At 33.9% G+C, this 9,506-nt stretch overlaps 1 protein-coding gene across 1 annotated transcript; it reads left to right on the top strand.

Moving 5' to 3' along the window:
* Window positions 1-1,493: 1,493 nt before the first annotated feature.
* LOC117921421 (phosphatidylinositol-glycan biosynthesis class F protein) lies at window positions 1,494-9,121 on the top strand. The gene is made up of 8 exons (XM_034839260.1): window positions 1,494-1,792; window positions 1,921-1,986; window positions 2,606-2,648; window positions 3,146-3,200; window positions 3,910-3,958; window positions 4,731-4,798; window positions 5,006-5,114; window positions 8,760-9,121. The coding sequence occupies exons 1-8, from the start codon at window positions 1,559-1,561 to the stop codon at window positions 8,871-8,873; spliced, it is 738 nt and encodes a 245-aa protein (XP_034695151.1). The 5' UTR covers window positions 1,494-1,558; the 3' UTR covers window positions 8,874-9,121.
* The last annotated feature ends 385 nt before the right edge of the window (window positions 9,122-9,506 follow it).

The following is a 9,506-nucleotide window of genomic DNA, read 5'->3' as shown; positions in this document are numbered from 1 at the left end:
ATTAGAAATGAAATTATCAAATTCATCGTCATTCACAAAAAAAAAAATAAAACGAAAATAAAATATTCATTTTCATTCCTTATTCTTATATATCAAACACCCCCTAATAGCAAAAATTTGGAGGTAAATGAAATTAACCCTTTAAATTTTAATATAAATATATAGAATTTTTTTAAAAGAAAAAACTCCAACTTAATGACTCAATTGATTATTTTTTAAATCAAAAGTACATATAAAAAAGAAAAAATAAATAAAACTCGTCAACATAGAATGCCAAATCTTCACCTGTTATTGATTATTTAAGAACCAAAAAAAATAAAAAAAAATCTACTTTTCATGATAATCATAATGTTGGGATAAAATCATCAAACTTTGATATCCCAATGGTCAATATACAGTCCTGCTTGGTATTTATTTTCGAAATAAAAAATTTAAAAATAGTTTTTGAAGATTGTTCTTGATATTTTATAAAACAAAAATCTAACTTGAAATGTTTTAAACCGTTTTTAATAAATTTTTAATTATTTTATATGTTTTAATAATTATTAAAAAAACAACTAAAAATAATTAAAAGATCTTCTTTGAAAAGAGAAAACAACTATTTAATTGATTAACGTATTCTTTTGTTCTAAAAAAAAAAAGAAAATTGTATTAAAAAATAATTATCCTAATTTTTTCAAGAAAAAACAAATAAAAGATTCTTTAACTTGTTTGGATAGTCTTTTCCTAAAAAATATTTTTTTAATATTTTAAAAATTTCTATTCAAAACATTGAAAATATCACAATATAACATTCAAACACAAGATTCACAATTTTCTTCTCTTATTTTTGAATCCAACATCATTAAAAAGATTAACATCATCAAACCAAAAAACCGAAAAAAGAAAAAGAAAAAAAAAAGAGAATTGAATAAAGAAAACAAACAAGAAAACCATGACTGACCTTGTTCCTCTCCTCTCTTCTCCTCCATGACTGTCTCTTTCTCTTGCTTTCTGCTAAAGTCATCTGCCTCTTATGAAGAGGATTCAGAGGCAGAATGACTATAGCAGAAAGCAAAAGGAAGATACAGTGATTTTGCATATCGTCCCGTTTTGTAGGTTGGTTTATGTAGGCTAGTTAGTTAAATGGTAGTATGATATTGGTATTTTTCTACTTGTACTACTAATAATATACGCATATTCTTTAGGATTTTATAAAATATACCGGTAGTTAGTTAAAAGGTTATTTGATTAAAAGAGTAATTAAAAATTGAAATTTGAAAATTTAATTATTTATCTTTTTTGGCCTTATTTTTACAAAAATGTTTTTATTTTTTTTTTCTTGTAAAAATAATATTTTATTTTAAAACTACATGTAAATAGTGGAAATAATAAAGGATATTTATGTAAAAAATAAATTACTTTTGATGTCAAAGCGGATAGAAAACGGTTTTCTGATCTTAAAAAGTTAAAAACTAAAAATAAGGTGTTTTATTTTAAAACCACAGCTTTCATGTTTTAAACATTTCCCTTTCTTGTTTGGTTCTCCGTATCGGAGGTGAAGATCAAAGTTTCAAACATGAAAGCTGTGGAGATTGATTTCAAAACCTCCACACAAGCAATGACTCTAAAGAAGGAGAAGAAGCATCAAAATCATTTTCGAAATGACGCACCATCCCCAGTATCAGCTTCACATGCAATTGGGTCTCACCTGGTTTGCGCCCTAGGCTTAGCTCTCTCGTTCTGGGCCACCCACAGTTTCTTCTCCACCAATCTCATTTCTGATCCCGTCCATACCCTCCTCCTCATCTGGGTATCTCTCATCTCATCTCATCTCTGTTGCTGATTCCAAATATTTTGATTTCGCTTCGTTTTTGACTTGTTTTCTTTTGTGGTTTTTTTTATTTTTTTATTTTTATTTTTATTTTTTTATGTTTGTAGGTCTTTGAAACCCCGATCGTGGTCCTTGTTTATAGTCGGTTTCGAAAGAATCCGAAAGAATGCTCGGTGGGTAGTTTTATTTATTTATTTATTTATTGGTTTATGGGTGTTTGGTTGCTGGGAAAGGGAAAATGAAAAGGAAAGTGGGGTTTTGGGATTTATGGGTGTCTGTGTGTTTTGTTTATTGGGGATGGGAATCTTGGCATTGACACAATAGAGATACTGGGGTGCATGAAGCTATAGAATATTTCGAGTCATTCATATCTATGGTTTTGTTTGGTTGCTCTGAAAATGCAGAACGAAAGAAAATTGGGTTTTGGAAGTTCATGTTTATTGAGGATGGGAGTATTGGAATTGGAACACATAATTAGGCAATCAAATATTCCGAGTCAGTTGTCTTCATGGTTTTGTTTGGCTGATGAGAAAATGCAGGAAAAGGAAAGAATAGTGGGGTTTTGAGGTTTATGTTTCTTTTTTTAGATTATTGGAGAGGGAATGAGAATCAAGACAAATGAAGAGAATGGTTGGATGAGGCAATCATAAAAAACATCTGCAGTCAGTTGTATTCATAATTTTGTATATACATTCTTTTCTTTTCTGCATTTTCTCAACAACCAAATGGAGCCTTTTACTTTAGTTCCTTTTATTTGTGGAATTCATTTTGGTTTCTTTATGGGATTTGCAGTATTGGAAAGCAGTGGGACGAGGCTTATTGGGAATTCCACTTGGTTAGTTTTAAATAGTAGCATATAATGGATCATGATCCTATGTGTGCATGTTTTCTGTTCCATGAAATGACTAATCAATTATATAAAATATATATTTTTTGATGGAAAACTATTCTGAATTTCTGAGAAAAATAAAATAAAAGATTTAGATTAGATGAAACTTCGTTCCTATGCTAAATGAGGAGAATGCTCTAGCTATGTAGGAAAACGTTCAGTGAGAAAATTGAGATATTAATGAAACTTTTTCCTGTGAATTTGTTTGAAACCAAATGACCATGAGCTTCTTGGCAAAATGTATTTTTTTTTTTTTTGACATAAATGAAGTATAGATTGAGAATGATGCCATAAGAAAACAATTGGTTAAAGCAACTTAAAATATCTTTGATTTTTTCTTGTGGTCTGTTCTCTACCTATTCTTTATCGGTTTCTATTTATTTTGTTTTCTCTTTATGACTGCTTCTGTACTAAGCTTAGTTGGTATATATTCTACTCTGTAGGGGCTCTCATCAATATATTTGGAGCTATTGCTTTGGGTGCACCTGTTGGCATTCAGTATGTGAAATGATAGTTTCTTGCTATGTTTGTTAGCATAAAATTGGACAAAAATCACAGTTTAGGCTGGAAGGAAGTGGATCAACTCCTTCAGCCCTTCAGCCCAAAAAACAAAATACAATATTCCATGATTGGCAGGTACATAGACCCCTTGTTTCCAAAGTGATTACATTTTTATAAAAAAATACATAATAAATAAATATTACCTTTTAAAAGCCCGAGCATGGATAAATTTAACTTGGATATTTGACTTCAGGATTTTTTGTGGCTGTCCAACCTCAACTGTGATTTATGTCTCTCCGAATCTAATCTTCCACCACTGTAAAGGATCGTTGGTTTTATCAAAAGTTTGCTAAAATTTTTAGTGTTTTAAATGCATCTAGGTCATGTTTAGTTGTCAATGGAAATTGAATGGCCCAATGTACTACATGGTGAGGAAGATGCAAGTCCATCATCTTGCATGGTGCCATTGATAAAAGAAAATGGAGCCCTTTTCATAGCCAATGATATAGGACCAAGTTTATAATTTCATGAAATTCGATGGTTTTCCTACCATTTCAAGGTGATGCTGCCACTCTCCATCAGTGCCCCATTTAAACAATGATGGATTTGTTCACAGAATTACATTGAATATACACTAAGACACTTCAATTTCCATGGGTGTCAAAATGGGCCTGCATTGATTTTGAATCTTTGTTGTTCAACACAGGTATTTACCGAGGACCATTAACTGGTCTCTTCTAATGTCATTATTGACTGTAAGTATTCAGTTCTTTACAATGTTCTATCTTGTAATATCCCTCTATTTTAATTGAAGCAAAAGTTAAGTAGGTAGTTGTTTTTTAATGCTAGGTTTTATTTTTTGTTTTCACCTTTTTATCTTTAACATTATTTTTAGACAATCCCAAGACAAAGATTAAGGCCTTGCTTGGCAATAGTTTTTGAAAACAATTTTCTAATCTCCATAACAAAAAAATGGGAAAATAATTTTGACAATCAAAAAATTGGAAATAGTTTTTTGTTCTTAAAAATAGAAAACAAAGTGTTTTCAAAGATAATCTTTTAGTTGTTTTTATTTGTTTTCTAAGGATTGTTTTATAAAATAATTATACAAATATGGAGAAGGATTAAAAATAAAGTACTATAGATAAAAGTTATTTTGAAAGCATATTTAAAAATATAGAAAACAGGTTAAGAGGATATCATGTTCCTAAACAAAATTTTGTTTTACAAAATATCAGGGACCAATTTTTAAAAACTGTTCTTAAAAATTGTTTTTCAAAATTATTTTCGAAAACAATTCCCAATCAGAGCCTAAGTTTTTTTTTTTCTTTTTGCTCAACGCGTTGACCTCATTTCTCTCTATCAAACTCGATTTCAAGATCAAGTTATACGTCAAACTATAATAATCGAAATATTATTGTTTTCATCTATTCCAATTTTGTTGAGCGTTTTTCTTTTCTATTTCCTAATTATGATTTTGTCCCTGCTTCTTATACATTTATGAGCTTATTTGTTGCGTATTGGCAGTTTGTTCCTGCGGCTTGTGTTTTTGGTTCATCATGGACAGATTGGCAGCGTGTCTTTGCACACACAAAGTGAGTTCTCATATATCAGGTGTTTTATCTTCATATTCTATCATATGGCGTATTATCTTACAATTAGCTCTATTTTTTTTGGGTATATGATATTAGCAATCACTGGTTTTTATTATAGAAAAAAGGTTATGCAGTTGTGCCACTGCCTGGGTCAAGTATTATTGTTATTTATGAGCTGTTATGACATTTCACATTATTCACTTTCAGGCCTATTGGAGCTATTGATTATATGATATGCCTACCAGCACATGGTGCTATTATTGGAGCTTGGTTAGGGGCTTGGCCCATGCCACTTGATTGGGAAAGACCATGGCAGGTAAGTTGTTGGCAAAATTCATCCTGTACCATTACCTAGAACTTGTGAACATGCTTGCTCATGTTCCTCTCCTCTTCAGTTGTTTCTCTGCACAGATTTGATCACATATACTACATAAATCTTGCTGTGAAGTTTCCCAGAATTTTAGTCCCATGGGAATTCTTTTGGGTTCCAAGCAAGTATTTTTGGACTTTTGGCTATAACTGATATACTATTTAGCACAATTTGTTTAAGATTCAACCTGTGGCTTATTTTCTTTCCTTGTCTGGTTCCATTTTAATTTTGTCACAGATTGCTTCAAATTAATAATACTGTTGCATATTGCAGACTGCCTATGGTGGCAGAGAGTTTGATTATAAGCCTGACTGCATTTCGTGGTTTTATTTTATCTGACATTTTTTTAATATTTTAATTATGTAACATATAGCTGACATAGCATAATGTTTTTTTTTTTTGATAGGTAAAGAAAATTCATTAAGAGCCAAAAGGCTAGAGAAAGGGTATACACGTAGTATGCCAAGTACAAATCAGCAAAAAACAAAAGGACAAACAAGCCTGACCCTTACTTGGTGGCTAGCCAGTCAACGAAATCTATCAAAGACAATGTGTGTTCCTCTATGTATACCCTAACCTAATTCACAAAAGTGTACAAAAAAATGGATTTAATATCTTGATCGTTCCTCTCAATATCGTCGAAAGCCCTTCTATTCCTTTCTTTCCAAATGGTCCACATTAGGCAGAGGGGGGCAGCTCTCCAAGCTTTCTCCCTTTTCTTGCCCACAAAAGAACCATGCCAACTCAGGAGGTTTCTTTTCACAGAGGAGTGCATCACCCATTGCACCCCAAAAAGGGAGAAGATCAAAAGCCATAACATTCTAGCTTTTTCACAAAATAGAAGAAGGTGATCTGTGGTTTCCTCCTCTTGTTTACACAAAAAATATCTGTTGGGGATGCTCCAACCAAATCTCTTCAGGCGGTCAGTGGTGAGAAGCCTGTTCCAAGCCGCCTCCCACCCAAAGAAGCTAGCCCTAATTGGAACCCAAGGCGTCCAAATAGTTCTAGCCGGGAAGGGGGGCTTGGTGTCCCTTGAAAGTGAACTGTAAAAAGACTTGATAGAAAAGGTCCCATTCTTGTTCTCTTTCCACCGGAGTAAGTCCTCTACACCTCTTCTAATGGTCAAAGGATGAAGCTTACATAATAAGCTTTCTACTTCTCCCACCTCCCAATCATTAAGGTGCCTGTTAAAACGAAGTCCCCAGCTTCCCCAACTTCGTCTTCCTCCCAAGCCTCAGCTACCCAACCTTCTTTGTTGACGGAAAGATTAAACAAGATGGGGAAAGCTTCTTTCAAAGCTTGATTTCCGCACCACAAGTCCTTCCAAAATTTCACTCTAGTGCCATCCCCTATGGTGAAGCGGGAATGAGAACGAAAGTTCTCCCAACCATTTCTGATAGCCTTCCAAACCCCACCCCATAGCGGTCTCTCACTCCTTTGGAGCACCAACCCCCCTCTTGGAGGTCATACTTACTAGAGATAATTTGCTTCCAAAGGGACTCATTCTCATTAGCTAATCTCCACAACCACTTCCCAAGAAGGGCCTTATTAAAAGTAGATAGACTGCGAATGCCCAGACCTCCTTTCTTTTTAGTAGCACAAATAGCCTTCCAACTCACCAAGTGGGGTTTATTCTCTAAGGCACCACCGCCCCATAAGAAATCCTTTGGATCTTTTCAAGCCTTGCGCACACTTTCTTGGGGATCACAAAGAGGGAAAGGAAATAGGTTGGGAGACTAGAGAGAGTGCTTTTTAGCAAGGTGAGGCGGCCACCTTTGGAGAGGTATTGCCTTTTCCAGAGAGACAACCTTTTCCTGAATCTTTCTTCCATTGCATCCCACACCCTAGTAGATTTGTAAGGGGCTCCAAGGGGAAGACCCAAGTAGGAGGTAGGTAAACTCCCTATCTTACATCCCAAGACCGACGCAAGAGTCTCCATAGGGATGCCTTCCCCCACTGGGATGGCCTCCGTTTTGCTCAGATATAGCATAATGTATGTGGCACACGATTTAAAAATTTTCTCCTTTTAGTTATGGAAGGTGAAGCACAATATTGTGTGCTTCCAATCTCCAAGGTGATCTTGTCAGAATACCTGATGCATGCACAATCACAAGCACACAAGACACAGATGGATATGTTCGTGGAACTTTCACATTAGCCACTTTATGTTTTCAGTTTTGGAAACTATATAAAGAATAATTTTGTTTAGGATCTGTCCCTGGTGGGCTAAGTTCTAGGAAACACTGTTTTTATGATATTTGAGGATGGAAGATGATTGTTGGGGTCCAAGAAAAGGTTTTGAAGGTAAATAGTTTCTGGAATTTCAAAGGCTAGATTCTCGGAACTTCCACAATAACCACATTCTTGTTTTGAGGTGACCAGGAAATAGCCTGAAGTTAGAGGCTAGTAACGTTAGTTGAGGGTTTTAGAAGTAAGATTTGGATTAGTGAAATGAAGAAAGAATGGGCTGGTTCTATGATGGGTTTTTAAGGAAGTAGGAGGAGGATGTGAAGACGTAGAAGAACACATTCCCTCAGCAATCCATTATCCCTTTTGTTGAGAAGTTGTCTGTGATGGAATAGGGTTACTTTGCTTAAGATTTTTTCTTGACATTAGGTGTTATTTTATGTCTCTTCTTTGTTCTAGTTGGAATAGCTTGAATAGAACAATTTAGCTTGTGTAGGTCCTAGTCACCCCCCCACCCCTGTCAAAAAGTTATGGAGACCATTCATTTTCTAGCTTTTCATATTGATTATAGACTATCAAATTCTGTCCAAGAAAATCCAAACTGGAAATGTTTTTGTACTTGAGCTTCTGTATACAAAGTATTTAAGTTGTTTAGTATATTTAACTCTTGACATATGGGTACTTCATCAGGAATATGTAGTAGGTATTGGATTGTATAATAATGTACCCACTAGTGCAAATCTGTGTCCTTGTAAAGTCAATAAATAGCCTATATGTAAGTCTTGATTGTAAAAAAAGTGTAAAAATCTTAAAGTGTGGCCTTGTTTCTGGCCCTTTAGCTCTGGTGCCAAAACCTAGGATTTGAATCTTTAGCTATGTTTCCCATTTATTCGTCAGTCTGTTTAGTACAAATATAGCTTCTGATGAAGAGATTCTTTGGAAATAACTGATCATAGAAGAGGACTACTTTTGATGAGAAAGTAAAAATGTTGAAACTCAAAAAGCAGTTCTTTTTCACCCAAAAAAGCTTTTCAATGGCAAACCCCTTTTGCTTTAAAGTGTTCTTAGTGTGTGTTTACTTACAGGCTAAGTCCATTTGAAGGTTTAAAAAGGCAAAAAAGGCTTTTAGGCAACAAATAAATTGTTCCAACCAGGACTAGCTTTTCTTATCTTTCTCCCAACTCTTTCCCCCGACCCTTTCCCTTCTTTTTCATTCTCCATTTTCTACATCCTTCTCCCTGAAATCCACATTTTTCTGGAACCCAATATTTGTTTCCCTTCTCCAGAAGATTTGATTACTGATACGGGTTGTTTATCTTGTTTCATGATCTGGGAAATGGCATTTGGTTCATAATCTTTCATCTTAGGGCCCTAACATGCTTTCTTCTTCTCTTGTTTCTACAGGAGTGGCCTGTTTGTGTTAGTTATGGAGCCATGGCTGGTTACCTGGTTGCAATGGTGGCATCCTTAGGCTTCACACTTGTACGTGGCGCACGCCTTCCTCTCAAACAAGATTAACCGGCTATCATTAGCTATGCGATTAACCATAACATCACTGATTAATCATTGTCATTTCCCTTTAATTTTTCGGGCTTTCTTTCATTTTTGAGTTGTGGTTAGATTGAACCACAGAAGAACTTAGAACAACAGTCTGCCTTACCATTTTGATCAGGCCATTCATGTATCTCTGAGTAGAAGATTTCTGCATTGACTATCTGATTTTTTTTCCTCTTTCTTTTAAATGATTAAGGGTATGTTTGGATGTATTTCTTTTTAATGTTTAATTAAAATTTTGAAAACCATGTTGAAATTACTTTAAGGAATATACTAAAGAAATTACTCTTTCTTCAAATTGTGATTAGGTTTTTGAATAATTGATTATGAATTGAAGTTTACTTGGAGAAATACATAGAAAGTATAATATACTTTTAATTTGATTATTAATTTAGAAATTGCTTTAAAATATCATTTAATCTTATGTAATGGTAATTTTTTTTTTTTGATTTTTTGATTTATTGTATTGATTATAACAAAGGTTTGTGGCTATTAGATTGTTTAAATCAATGAATGTAATATATTTATATATATTAAAAAGTTGGTCTGTAAACGTTTTTATTCATTTTTCTCTAACTCGGGTTAATTTTGGGTTGA

This window comes from Vitis riparia, chromosome 9 (genome assembly GCF_004353265.1).
Source record: "Vitis riparia cultivar Riparia Gloire de Montpellier isolate 1030 chromosome 9, EGFV_Vit.rip_1.0, whole genome shotgun sequence".
In the NCBI taxonomy this organism is placed as follows: Eukaryota; Viridiplantae; Streptophyta; class Magnoliopsida; order Vitales; family Vitaceae; genus Vitis; species Vitis riparia.
The sequence above is the reverse complement of the archived record's forward strand: the minus strand, read 5'-3'. Positions and strand labels throughout refer to the sequence as shown.

Excerpts from the sequence above, each read along its gene's own strand:
- LOC117921421 (XM_034839260.1), top strand. The coding sequence starts at position 1,559 with ATGAAAGCTGTGGAGATTGATTTCAAAACCTCCACACAAGCAATGACT. Across the intron at positions 1,793-1,920 it reads ATACCCTCCTCCTCATCTGG|GTCTTTGAAACCCCGATCGT; the intron begins GTATCTCTCATC and ends TTATGTTTGTAG. Across the intron at positions 5,115-8,759 it reads ATTGGGAAAGACCATGGCAG|GAGTGGCCTGTTTGTGTTAG; the intron begins GTAAGTTGTTGG and ends TTGTTTCTACAG.